The following is a 14,070-nucleotide window of genomic DNA, read 5'->3' on the forward strand; positions in this document are numbered from 1 at the left end:
TTAGTGTTACAACCCCATCGGCTTTTCTTTTTGAGAAAATACATAAAATGCCCCCTAAAATACATAACATCTAGCATCATTGATATTTCTCTTTCTCCATTAATATTTTCTTACTCCAACAGTACTAGACAACATGGCACTTTAAATCAGAAGGGTATAAACCGATTTTCGAACAAACTTATTTGCACTTCATTTGTTCTTGTAAACCACAAAATGATAATCAGATACAAGTAGGAGATTTAACTAATTATATGCACCGATAATGTAGAGAATTTTTAAACCGTCAGTGTATAGAGTTAAATTCATGTTCTAAAATATTGAATCCATAGTCTTTGTGGCATTTGTGTTGAAATTTAACTTAGTAATGCGCTATCATATAATGATTTTTTTTCTTAAAATTTTATCATGATTTTTTTTCAAAGAATTCCCCAAGTTCTATAAACATTCAGAGAATTGATGACATTCCAATAACGATCGTATAAGAAAGAACCCCTTCTATGTGGGCTATATTTAACATGACATGTCTCCCATTCTAGAAATTATCACTTAAATACCAGCATCCTTTTCCTCTGACAAAAAAGATAAAATCTATCGTAAACAGCATAAAGGAAAGAAACAAACAGAACAAACATGCAAATTGCACAAAGACAATATATATTTACTTTCTCAAATAGCCAGTCAACTAAATTCTAACATTTACAACGAATTCTCGAAAAGAAATCGCTCTTGGCTATTCTAAAACTTTTCCAAGAGACAATGTGTGACAAAGAATCAATCAATTACACGCCTTAATCCCAAACAAGAACGTGTGTGATTCATCCTATTGCCATCATCACACCAAATACAAATTCCTAATATCCCTTGCACAACTATGTAATCCCCTTACAAAACTGGAAGCGGGAGCACAAGCCTCTAACTTCGATAATCCGCCATTGCAAACAAAGAACGGATCTTTCAGCAACTCTTCTGCAGATGGCCTAACAGACATGGGAAGCATACACTTTTCGATGATATCTTTCACTCTGGAGTCCTTTACCTTTCCGAGAGATTTAGGCTTAACACCAGTGTACACTTTCTTAAATATCTGTATCCCATTACTGCATTCCATATACGGATATTCACCAGTAACCATCTCAAGAAGACACATCCCGAATGCATATATATCCACCAGCTCGTTGTATTCCCCGTCATAACACTCTGAAGCCATGAATTCAGGTGTACCCTTAGCCTCTTTCTCTTTCAAGAAATTATTACCCTCCATAAGACGAATCGCCAACCCAAAATCTCCAAGCTTAACTTGCTTCCCACCACTATCAACAAACACATTGTCACACTTGATGTCTCTATGGATAATCTTTGGGCTCTGACTATGGAGAAACCTCAAACCTTCAAGAATCTGCCTGCCCCAGTTTTTGATACTCGCCAAATCAACGCCAACACCATTAGTGTACTTCTTCAAGCTTCCTGAGGGGAATAACTCTGTGATCATGTTTAGGGTTTTGGACTTTGAATCGAACCAATATTCGAAACACTTCATAACCCTTTCATGGTCTAAGGACTTCAACATAATAGCTTCAGAAAATAACTTTTCGGGGTTTTTTAATGCTTCATCTTCTCCATAATAAACGATTTGGTTCCATGCAACTTCAATTTCCTCAACACGATCATACCCTATGTACACTTCTTTGTAAGCACCTCCACCTAACATCTCGTTGTATCTAATAAACCTACCACACGGAGATTTCTCTACAACTCTACGTAACTCGCAATCCATCGTGCAAAAGTGAGGTGATGGAAGTACTGCTTGAAGGGTAGCTAATATATATACATTGAAATCCTAGTTAGAACAGGTTATGGAAAAACAACTTTAGGAAATAAAATGGAGTAATTCATAGGCTTAGTCATTAATCCTAGTTAGAATAGGTTAAGGGAAAAAAAAAAAAACTTTTTGGAAACTAAATGCAATTACAGTTTTTGGTAAGTACAAAGGCGCGATTATCAGGTGCATATTTCGCTAGATATAATTTTACTACCCTTCACTTATTTCCTAGTTCAACTGAAAAAACAAAATCTAACAAGAAAAAAAAAGTTTATTCTAATAACTAATTAATTGAGAATTTCCATTATAATTTACTGTATAAGTGTGTTTATAATTAATATTACATAGAATTAATTCTTTTGGTTGTCACTTTACCTATGAGTGGCGTAAGCTAAATGTATTGAGGGGTATTCAATTGAATCCTCTTTAATTGGTAGAGAAATTACCGTGTATGTCGGGTGTATACAAATTTTTTTATGTATATATAAATTGTTGAATTTCCTTGATAATTAAGCCTATTTACTTATTATGCAAGTTTGCATATTTTTGAATTCCTTATTAGAATTTCTTGGCTCCGCTCTGACTTCTAGATTTTCTAGAACAATGCTAAACATTCTTATCTTAAAGGTCATTCTGTTAATTACTCATCATATAATCAATCCACAAGTTTTAAGAATTTATTAATTTTCGGTTGCCAAAATCTTAACAACTACTCCCTCCGATTACTTTTACTTGTTCACAATGGACTTTGTCCCCCCCTTAAAAAATAGTAAATGAAGTGCATATTTTATCACAACACTCATATTAATGGTGTATAGTTATTACCTAATTAATAACTCATACGTCGGAACGTATCAAGTTTAGCAAACGGTTTCTTCTTTCTTCACTTCACTGACGACGTCTATTCCAACACTGATCTTTGTTTTCTCTCTTCCATGTAAAACAAAATTACTTCGCTTTCCTTTCATCTGCTCCTTTCTTCGGACGACCCTTTTCTTTTAATCCAACCGTTGGACATCCATCAAGGCCACTGTTAAAGTTCCAGCACAGGGCTAAAACAGGACAAGGCTTAATGCCCTGGAAGATCAAAAACTCATAAATTTATTCCTTCTGAAATTTCTAACCCAAAATTTATGCTTCAGATTTGATATTCTTCACTTTTTGCTCTCTTATTCTTTTTATTACACGGAAAACGATTTTGGACTGTGTTTACTATACATGCCATCACCAAAATATCAATCTTTTGGGCATTCAGCTTCACTTTCTTGCAGATTCGATCACAAAGTCGAAAAGAAACATTTTTCCCAGTAATTGAAGAAAAAGATCAACCACTATTATCATTACTTGGAAATGTCTTCCTCCTCCCTTTTTCTCTAAGATAACTTTTTGTATCAACATCTACTTCAATTTGATTATTGTGCCTACTGTCCGAATTTCCATCACTAAACAACTAACATGAACTTACACATTTGGAAGACTACCAAACTAAAAGTAGATATCTTAATGATAAATACGTTATTTTTAAAATTTGTTGACTAGTGTTAGTGATGATGCCTCTTCCCCTACTCCTTCCGTTGCGGTTTGTAAATCTTTTCATTTGGGTAATGAGGTAAAAGTTAATATTCGTGTTGTGTCGCCTCCCACTACGGCACTGTCGTTGTTTCCACGACACTCCTTGTCACTTTGGTTATCAAGTAGCTATTTTATCACATTAATTATATAGGATTAGGATACTCATAAGAAATAACCCTTCTAAGGTGCTTTAACTTTTGCGCTACTTAATTTTGACAATTGTGATTGAAACTCTGGAAACTTTCTTTGAAAGTGCAGTAAATTCGATATAAACAAAATTATGTTGTTACGGTTGATATGTTATTTTTATATACAAATTTGAGATTCAAAAGGAGATAAATTATGTGCTTATTTGCTGCCTTCTAAATTATTTTCAATTATCGGTATAAAAACCAGCATCCTGCTACAAAATGTCCATTTAGTTTGTATTTTTTCCTTAATGTAGAATGCTGAAGAAGGTCTGCATATGGCTTCAGTTAGTTTTCATTCTTCCTGGCTGGCAGTTGAGGAGATTTGTGATTTGCCTTTTCTAACTTTTTTTTTTTTAAAATGCAATTTTTTTATATATAATAAAAGTGAAACTCAAAGGAAAAAATACAATCAAGGGGGGCTAGGCCTTACCTTACCAACCGCCTTTTCTAACTCATCTGATTGTGATGCCATTAAATGCAAACCCTAAGTAGAATGAGTCAATAGTTCCATCGCCGTAACAATGGTTGCTCATTGAATGTCTAAATTTCATTAGTTTCTGTTTGTGTGTAGTTATCGCCTTTGTGACGAAAGCTGGAGGCTTTTCTTTTGTTTTATAGAGGTAGAGGACTGTGGTAGAGGGGCTAGAAATAATTCACCTATTGAGATTATTGATAAGGCCTTTGAGAAACTCGGAAATGATATTGCCATTGCTTTAGAGTATTGTGTTCTTACATTGGGTTTTGCAAGGTTCTTCTCTTGATAATTTATTTGGCTCTATCAAATGATTTGTTTTCCTACCTTGCAAAATATTGCTTTTGTTTTCTCTTGCAAACAGGGGCGGAGCCGACTTATATCAGGGGTTCATCTAACCACTTCGTAAAAATTACGATGTATTTTCAAACTTAAAATTATTTTGTTTTGTATATATAGTAGGTGTTGAACCTACTGACTTCTTCGTATATTTACCTTTTAGAATTTTGAGCACTTGAATGAAAATCACGGGTAACAAGCTAAACACAAAAGTATTGTAGTAACTGTTTAAGGTTAAAATAGGGACCATTATAGCCTTCTTGGTTTGTTGGGTTCTCCATTGTGATTTCATTGTTCAGTTGTGCATATTCTGAAAATATTGTTGGTTGATCTATATTGAAGAGAAGTGCATTCTAAACATGTTTTTCAAGAGCAGAGAAATAACTGCAGAACGACCTTCAAGAAGTGTAGTTTCTGGAAATGGAGTCTTTTTCTTTGTTTTGGTAGTTTTTTGCTGAAATGTTCTTCGCCACCAGATAAAGTTATTCACTTTAAAGAAAGATTACATTCAAGTTTTATCCCCTCTGTGAATTTGGTATATTTTTGTATCTTCACTGTAGCGGTCGATTTTGGATCAGTCCAAGGTGAAAGTTAGCAGTATTATATTTATTTCACACGACAGAATTAGAAAAATAGAGTTTTGATTTGAAGATTAGAATGGAGGGTAAGTATAGAGAAGATGCTTGAACTTCTCCTCCATTGTTCTCTGAAGCTCTTCGGTCTAACCTTAGGTCTTTGATCTTTCCCTTGGAACTATCTTAAGATTTTTAAATTTGGTTTATACTCGGATGATCAATGAAATCTGGCATTGGGAACGTACAAAATTTGTTACAACATCTGAGTTTGTCTTTCTCTCATTTTATTAAGATGATAATCCAGTCTTTTGCAACCATAGTTAAATAAATGTTGAGTTGATTCATGTTGTTGAAGCGAATAGGTTTAATTGGAGCGGGTAGGGGAAAGTTTGACACGTACGTGCTTTTCTCCCTCATCCTTTTCCTCCAAAAGTCACTTATTAACTTTTACTAATTACACGGTTACACCCCCTGTCTCTTCCTCATACGCGGCACTTCCCAACAATTGTAACGGTTCTTACTAAATCTCTCATCTAATTTGAAGATATAATTGTCAGTAGGGATCTATTTTAGCAGTTACGAGACTGAGATAGCAAGTTCTTTCAACCGCTTATGTCAGATTATAGTAAAGTTGGGAGATCTCCATAGGACAAGAGTGTTTTATGGAGCCATGGACAAAGGTGCATTTGGCTTTGCAGACTTCAATTTATTTCTCTGAAGACACTTCAACTCTTAAAGGGCATGTTTTAGCATTGTTATTTGTGGATTCATTCTAATATTCAATTCCTCAGTTTTTTTTTTTATTAATTAATTTGGTAAACGCTACAAAGTATTTGCTCTTTAGGTAATTTATTTGTTAATCATCACAAAATATTTGCTCTGTCGTCGTACTATTGTGGCGAATTTCTCATTTTACACTTTTTGTAGAATTTCTTTCGAGTTTCCTTCAGAGAAGTACTTGAGGAGTTTGCTCTTTGATCTACAGGTACCATCACCACCGTTTCATTCATATGTTAGCGGTACTGATGATCCTTTATTGGTTTAGTTGCGTCAGTGTTATTCTGCTTAATATGAAAATTAAAGTTGCATATATATAGTCTATTTTGTGTTTGATCCAATGTTAATACAATATACTCTACCTTTCCTTCTATTTGAGGTAAAGTAGTTCTCTTTGCTAGCTCTTCTTTCCTACTGTTTCTTACATGAAGACCTCATCCCTGTCCTTTGACTCGGTGCTATATGCTCTCATTCAATTACCTTTTTTTTATTTTCTAGATCTTGATTAGGAGAGTCTAATTAGGTATAAAGTAGTTAAAAGTAGTGAATTGATGGATAAACATGTGCTCTTATAAATGCAGGGGTTGTGAATCACACTATCTTGAGATGCCTTGCATGTTTTTTCACGATGGACTAGCTCACAAGAGATTTCCTGTGGAGCCTATTACCAATGTACTACCTTAGTTTTGAAGGGTAGCTGCAGCTCATCGGGCAACACAAGTTCTTTCGACTGTGGTTTACTTACCATTTAAACTTAATTCCAATACACTTAGCACCATAGCTGCCTATATTACTCAGCTGGAAGAGGTTATGACAAATATTGCAGAAAGGTCAAACTTTAACAAGGTTTTAATTTACCCTATTCAATTGAGATTAGTCTTGAAGTTTGATGGAATTAGGCAGGGAAATGGAGAAGATTATCAAACCAACGACTCTCACAAGTAAGCATCCTTCTATGGTTGACGAACTCCTTTTTTTTTTTTTTTTTTTTAAAATAAAGGTGATGTCCACCTCAATAATAAAATATACGTGAAGGAGGTGCTTCAGATCTGCTTTTTACTTATGCAAGTCCATTCACATATTGAAGAGCATCTATTTTTGAGGTAAACATATGAACTATCACTCTTTTGGTGGATTTTTTTCAACTCCCACTGACATATTGGTTGTTGTGTATGCAGAACCTTATTGGCATATATCTGATGGTATCTATCTGGTTGGCTCCTTAAACCTTCAAGACTCCTTGTATTTTCAAAATTGTGTATGTTAATTGTTTCTTAGATTTATTCACTGATTTAAGCATATCAATTTGGTCTGAATCTGCTGTATTTCTGAACCATTTGACGTCATATGAAGTGTCAAACTCGTGGTATGCAGGTGATGGACTGATTCTTGCCACGACCGTCCAAAAGGAACGAACTTTTTTAGATAAATGAAGAGTCATCCCACCTTTTTCCACTTTTGAGTTTTGTGGAAGTAGCTTCTGATGGAGCATACTGTCTGTTTACATGATTGTTTTTATTTATAAAGCTCTTAGACCTGCAAGTGTCTGGTGCTTCAAAAAAGAATGTATAAAATAGGTTGGTTTATGATTGAATTAAATAAATATTGGACTGGGGGAAAGGCCACGACAGAGACATTGGAAATTATCGATGAGGGTGAAGCTTTCCTACATCATATCGTTGTATAACAAAATATTTGACAAGATACTAAGTACTCTACGCTACAACTCTACAAGTTATCTTTAGTTTTCCATAAAACATATTACTCCTCCGTCCTTAATTTATCGAGGGTTGGCTTTATTTGGAGTCGAAATAATTTTCTTTCTTTTCACTCAATTTCAAACATAGATTCTTCGAATATTTTATAATAAAATTTACATATTTAAAAACTACATAAACTAATGATTTACAATATATGAAAGAGTTGGAGAAAATCGTAGAAAAAAGAGTTGTTTGACTCTCCAAATAGGTCAACCTTCTTGGGACGGAGGGAGTACTATTTTTAATATGTAGGTGTTAGAAAGAGATTACATCATAAATTTGACGAGTTCTTTCACAACCACACGAAGTGCGGCTAAATTTACTGGTTTAATATATTTACAAGACATAATTGGTATAAATAAGGAAAAAAATGGTTTTAGATTATTTTTATTAGTAATTTATTGGTAAATCTAATATTTACAATAATTACGGATAAATGTATCAGTTATTGTATAGTACGATCAAGCCACACAACTAATAAAGATCTAAGTAACGATACAATCAATCCAAACATTATAAAATAATACAGTATAGAAACACAAATCTTTAAAGTACACCTTATACTCATCCAAACAACTTAAAGGGACTTCTTTTCTACATAAGTGTTAAAATCGAGGACTTAAGAGTAAGTTTTACAAAAGTATTTGGGCCAATTTCAACTCTTTCAAAACCATAAAAGGTCTAAAATTTAGTTAACGCCGTCTTCCCCAGAGTTTCTGAAGAAACACATTACTACTACACCTTTTGCTCATCCAAACATGTCATCAATCTCCTTAAATTCATAACACTTCCATTGTAAAAATTACAGCTTTATGCTCAAAAATGTCAACTCAAAACTTTTACAAAACTGTAAAACAACTTTTTCCCAAAAAACCAAGTCAAGAAATTGCCAAATTGATCTCCAATACACTAATAAATTCCAGTTCTACAAATGAAATACCCCCTTCTTTAATTTCCAAACTTAATCCCCAAATAACCCATCTTGTTCTTTCTAACCCATTAGTCCCTATACAATCTTGTTTAAGTTTCTTTAAATTTCTCCAAAAAAACCAATCTTTAAGTCACCAAAAACCCAATCTTGAAGCACATATAGCTTTGGTTTTGAGACTGTTTAAAGCCAAGAGATTTGCTGAAGCTAAGAGTATATTGAATGTTGTTGCTGCTAATGATGGTATGATAAAACCAATTTTAGAAATAGGTTCTTTGTTTAGTGAGAATCATGTAGAACATAAGGTTATAGGGAAGATTCTTGATATGTTGTTTAGGGTTTATGTTGATAATATGAGGTTTAAGGAAGGTTTAGAGGTTTTTGAGTACATGAGGAGTGAGGGGTTTGAGATTGATGATAGAGCTTGTATGGTTTATTTGCTTGCTATGAAAAGGCGAAAACGATATGATTCGTTGGTTGAGTTTTTCGAAAAGATGGTTGAATTTGATGTGAGAATTACTGTTTATTCGATGACAATGGTGGTTGATGTGTTGTGTAAAATGGGGCAGGTTTGTAAGGCAAGAAAGATCATGGATGAAATAATGGTTAGTAAAGGGGTGAAACCGAATGAGTATACTTATAACACATTATTAGATGGTTATATGAAGAAGTTAGATTTTGTGGCTATAAAGGAGATTTTGATGACAATGGAGAAAGAGGGGTTGGATCTTGATGCGACGAGTTATACTCTTTTGATTGAAGGGTATTCTAGTTTTGGAAATCTTAAAGAGGTTGAGAGGTTGTTTAAGGAAATAGAAGGGAAAGGCATAGAGCCAGATGTTCATTTATATACATCTATGATTAGTGGTTGTAGTAAGTTAGGTAATGTGAAAAAAGCATTTTCGTTGTTTGATGAAATGGTGGAGAGGGGCCTTGTTCCGAATGCTCACACGTATGGAGCTTTGATAAATTGCTTGTGCAAGGCTGGACAGATGCAAGCAGCTGAAGTTTTACTTAATGAGATGCAAAGTAAAGGTATTGACATAAGTCGAGTTATATTTAATACGATGATGGATGGTTACTGTAAGCAAGGTAATATAGATGAAGCATGGAGGCTGCAGAGAATTATGGAGGGCAAAGGACATGAGTCTGATGTATATGTTTATAATATAATTGCTACTGGATTGTGTAAGTTAGATCGGCGTGAGGAAGCAAAGACGTGGTTGCTTTCGATGGTGGATCGAGGCTTAGCTCCAAATGAAGTTGCTTATACAACTTTGATCGATATTTATTCTAAGGAAGGAAATTTTGTTGAAGCAAAAAGGATACTTCGAGAGATGGAATCTAAAGGAGTTAAGGCTAATACAACAACGTACAATGCCCTAATAGATGGTTATTGCAAGAAAGGTATGATGAAGGAAGCATATAGGCTAAAAATTGTTATGGAATCTAAGGGCCTGATACCTGATCGTTATACATACACCTCACTTGTACATGGGGAATGCATATCAGGAAAGGTAGATAATGCTCTGAAACTTTTCAACGAGATGCCTACAAAGAGTTTAGTTCCGAATGTGGTGACTTTCACAGTAATGATTTCTGGCTTATCGAAAGAGGGCAGATCAGATGAAGCCTTCAGATTATATGATGAGATGATAGAGGCAGGACTTACACCTGATGCTAGTGCATATTCTGCTCTTGTGGGCAGTCTTCATAGTTGACGTTTATTTAGTTGTAAGTCCTAAACTTCAGGTAACTCAGATATTGCTAATTGGAGGTATAATAGATGGTTCAGTATGTCCTCCGGATGTCTTACATGAAAAGGAATATATTGCAGGACATTCTCAGCTATGCGATGTGCCTGGCTTGTTGCTTGTTATTACAGATATTATCTTGTCCTTGGACATGGTCCGCCATAATCTCAAGGTTGATATTTACTTAAAGATTCAAGAAAGAGCAAAAGCACTGCTCAAGATAGTCAGATTTAAGCTGCTTGAATTCCTCTTATGAATTTAGCACAATGATCTTACAAGAGAGGATGATAGGGCTATGATAAGTTTTGTTTTGTTACGTGTTCATGATGAGAAAACCACTGCTTAGTGCATCATCTCAAACTTTGGAGGGTTTGGTTCAAAATATTTTGCTAGTTTACATGTTTTTTCTTTAAGCTATATTGCTTCCTTTGGCGTCCAGTATGATATTGTCTTGAGAATGGAAAAATCAGAAGAAAAGAAATGTATCACCATGGAGATGACGGTGGATGATGGCAAGTTTGTAGGTTATGTCACATTTTTTGGCTGAGTGGTCAGTTATTCTCACAAGGAAGAAGAAAAAGAGAATGTTGTGAGATGTGTTTCTTTGATGAAAAAGACTTCTTCAGATATGGTGTTCTAATACAAAGAATAGATATCATGTGGCAATTCTCATCATTGTGGCTTCTGAGGTACAATATCTATGCAGCACCCAGTCCAATTGTTAATAAGTTAATATGGTGATGACCTTTGTTCCTTGGCTTGAATTTGACACAAGCACACTTGTTAAAGTTGCCGATGCTGTCTGCTGATATATAGCTTTAGGTTCCTTGTATTTTACCAGGGAAGCGATAAACTGACTATATATGTGACTTTCTCATACTTGTTTTCCATATTCTACTTTCATAATCCCTTCTGAAGCTGGCTGCAACTCTTGAAATAGACGAAGCATGAGTTTCTGTTTTTCAAAAGCTTGTTTCATTAAGATTTTTTAAAAATTTTGTGGGAAAAAAAAATGATTTAAGTGGAGTTCCTCTCACAGAACATTTGCACAACTTAAGAAAACAACTCTCTGTACACGTTTTTTCTTTTTGCGCAAAGTTTTTTCTTCAAGAATTTTCCATACGCCTAGTAGCTGACTTTTTGCATCATCATGGGGGTCATTCTTATATTATACTATTAGCTATGAGATATCTTCGTCACCATTTGAAATGACTATTTTATTCCTATTAAGTCTCTGATTAGCAGATTGACCCTCCTAAGCTTTTCAGATGGTGTAGTTTGATAAAGAACTCATGATGCTTGCGGCACTTTGCAGTTTGCTTCCATCCGTATAGATTTTGCAGTATGAATGTTATTTGAAAATCCTTATACTTTGTTACTTCCGTTCCCCATTTCACTATTTTACTATTTGCTTTCATAGTATGGTGACCTACTGCTATTTGTCAGATTATCTTGGCTCTCTTTGCAGATTCTTAGCGATGAGATGAAATGTAGAGAATATGATCAGGGGAGGTTCAGGAATGGGAGGAGGAGGATTAAATCCATTTGGTGGAGCAGTGGTAGCTATATATATATATATATATATATTCCACTTTGAAGGAGGAGTGTTTCCTGGTATTGGATTTGGCGAGTTCGCTGGTAGTAGATATAGTGTTTATGGCCTTGATGGAATTTGTCGTCATACTTGACTAAGAAACTCCAACTTGCTTGGGATTGAGGCGTAGTTGTTGTTGTTGTTGCTGCTCAACTAAGAAACTCATATAGCCACCTTTGATATAGAGTGCAGAGAAGTATGCTCTTACGATCTTTCCCTTGAAGTTTTGTTTTGCCAATAGCTTTCTCCTTATGAAATATTAAGTTAAGTTGCTGTTGATTGAACGCAACAAACCTTGTTTCGGACCTATAACAGGTTCATTTGTAGACTGGCTAGGTAGGCTGGTACAATGTGTAGCAAATAACTCAGGGCCGCTTGTGATATATATATATCTGACCAACTACAAGGAGAGTGCAGCACAGCATGAACATGCTGTTACGATCTGTCCCTTGAAGTTTTATTTTCGCGACAAAAGACTCCTCATTCGGACCTATAACAGGTTCATTTGTTGTGCAAGCGATATGTTATTACTTTATTGAATAGATTTCAGAAGCCAAGTGGTGAAAAGAGTGCATATTAAGTACTCTATTTGTTGTCCATTCTATACTAGTTTACATAATTTCAAAAATTATTATTCTCTGTATCCCCTCAGAAGGAAACGCAGTTTAGTTCTTTAAACCAAGACAACCAAAAGTGAACAGGAACACTCAGATTTTGTTCCTGCAATATGTGACGGGAAGAATCGTTGTTTCAAGCGACAAGTGGGTCTCTCCTCCTGGCAGACTAAGTCGGCGTTGCTTTTGAAAGATTTGTAAGCTACCCTTTTAATCCTTTCCAGTGTGCCAAAAAGAAAAGAAGATAAGTGGGATTGTTTAACTTTGATAATTAATTGAAGCACTTCTAAGGTTAACCATAGTAGACTATGCTTAGTACATGCACTTTACTTGCATAAGCTTTGCTTTGTGTCTTGCGATCAGTTCTAGCTTAGTTTTTCTGTTCTTTGGTTGAGAGTTATCTGTCTGGACTGCACCCTTGAACTAGGGATAAAAGCGGGGATCTTAGTAGCGCAGTTGGTTGGCTACCTGAACTTTTACTATGTTGGTGAGAGTTTGATTCCCCCACGTTGTATTCCCTTCTCTCATTTCCCCTTCCTGTACCCCCTATGTAATAATAACAAAAAAATTAAAAATTCAAAAAAACAAAGAACTAGGGATAAAAGCCATTACATAACTCGGTTATCAAATAGAAGATGTGCATAAAAAGTGTTAAGTCTTATATCAAGAAAAGTTCACTGTTTTTCAAACCGTGGGTCAGTTGGCTCTTTGAAATTTCTAGATTATCAAAAGAAAAGTTTACTGCTCTTGCACTATGAGTATTGAATTTAAGATTCCAGCCAAATTCATCATGGAAGAATTGTACAGAAGTGGATATTTAGTAGGACTTGTATTTTGTATTGTCACATACAAAGGGAAGAGGAGGCCAACAATTTTATAATCGACTAGCAAGAAGTCAAAAAAGTAAAATTCTTGTCCTGATCTAGTTAGGGGACATATAACTGAAGAGATAGACTTAAACGAAACAACATGGACAATACGATTTCATATAATCAATTTTAACTTGTTTGGAGTTGATATCTAGCAAGAAATATATATCATATTTTATTAAAAGGAAGAAGCTTCAATCTTCAAAGTTAGATTATCATTTTGCCTCCAAAAAAAGTTAAAATCTAATTAATTAGTAATATTTTAATTGCGCAAAGCTTGGATTAGAAGTTCAGCAGGCAGCAGCAACACTTTACTGCTTCACATCAATTTACCAAAACTGTTTCCTCCATAATTATTTACCCACCATAATTATTCACTATTAAAACAAGGATAATTTTAAGAGTTAGTAATCTAAAGAGTTTTAGAAATGAAGAAGGGTCAATTTGAAGAGTTAGTAATGTGAAAAGTTTTTTTAAAATGAATAAAGTCCATTAGGACTCCCAAGTTCCTCCACCCACGCTTCAGCCCTGCCTATAGCATAAATTTCCTCTTATTTTCGTTCCAAGCTCCTCTTTTCTATTTTCTCTTGAATCAGCTTATATCCAAGTCATATGTTAGTTGTTTGTTATGTTTTTTTGTCCAATGATTTACTATAAATTGTTTCTCTAATATATTTTTTTTTTCAAGTGTAGCAATCCAAAACATAATTCATTGGAGGAAGTATGTATTCTGCAATGATAATTTATAAAATCAAGCACTGCATGTTGTATTGTACAAGATCATCGGATTTCTCGATAATTACTTT

The 14,070-nt window shown here is 34.6% G+C and overlaps 2 protein-coding genes across 4 annotated transcripts; one reads left to right on the forward strand and one right to left on the reverse strand.

The window, feature by feature from the left end:
• Nucleotides 1-832: 832 nt before the first annotated feature.
• LOC132048643 (serine/threonine-protein kinase WNK8-like) lies at nucleotides 833-1,774 on the reverse strand. The gene has a single exon (XM_059439349.1). It carries the CDS (start codon nucleotides 1,772-1,774, stop codon nucleotides 833-835), a length of 942 nt encoding a protein of 313 aa, XP_059295332.1.
• Nucleotides 1,775-8,191: 6,417 nt separating this feature from the next.
• LOC132049504 (pentatricopeptide repeat-containing protein At2g32630-like) lies at nucleotides 8,192-12,651 on the forward strand. 3 transcript variants are annotated; one of them, XM_059440336.1, is made up of 2 exons: nucleotides 8,192-10,167; nucleotides 11,656-12,651. In XM_059440336.1, the coding sequence occupies exon 1, from the start codon at nucleotides 8,328-8,330 to the stop codon at nucleotides 10,152-10,154; it is 1,827 nt and encodes a 608-aa protein (XP_059296319.1). In that variant the 5' UTR covers nucleotides 8,192-8,327; the 3' UTR covers nucleotides 10,155-10,167; nucleotides 11,656-12,651. The 3 variants fall into 3 exon arrangements, with proteins under 3 accessions (XP_059296319.1, XP_059296317.1, XP_059296318.1); XM_059440334.1 differs by lacking the exon at nucleotides 11,656-12,651 and adding an exon at nucleotides 10,271-11,079 and having other exon boundaries at nucleotides 8,192-10,185; XM_059440335.1 differs by lacking the exon at nucleotides 11,656-12,651 and adding an exon at nucleotides 10,271-11,079.
• Nucleotides 12,652-14,070: the final 1,419 nt, after the last annotated feature.

The sequence above is a fragment of the Lycium ferocissimum genome, chromosome 3 (genome assembly GCF_029784015.1).
Source record: "Lycium ferocissimum isolate CSIRO_LF1 chromosome 3, AGI_CSIRO_Lferr_CH_V1, whole genome shotgun sequence".
NCBI lineage: Eukaryota > Viridiplantae > Streptophyta > Magnoliopsida > Solanales > Solanaceae > Lycium > Lycium ferocissimum.

Excerpts from the sequence above, each read along its gene's own strand:
- LOC132049504 (XM_059440336.1), top strand. The coding sequence starts at position 8,328 with ATGTCAACTCAAAACTTTTACAAAACTGTAAAACAACTTTTTCCCAAA.
- LOC132048643 (XM_059439349.1), bottom strand. The coding sequence starts at position 1,774 with ATGGATTGCGAGTTACGTAGAGTTGTAGAGAAATCTCCGTGTGGTAGG.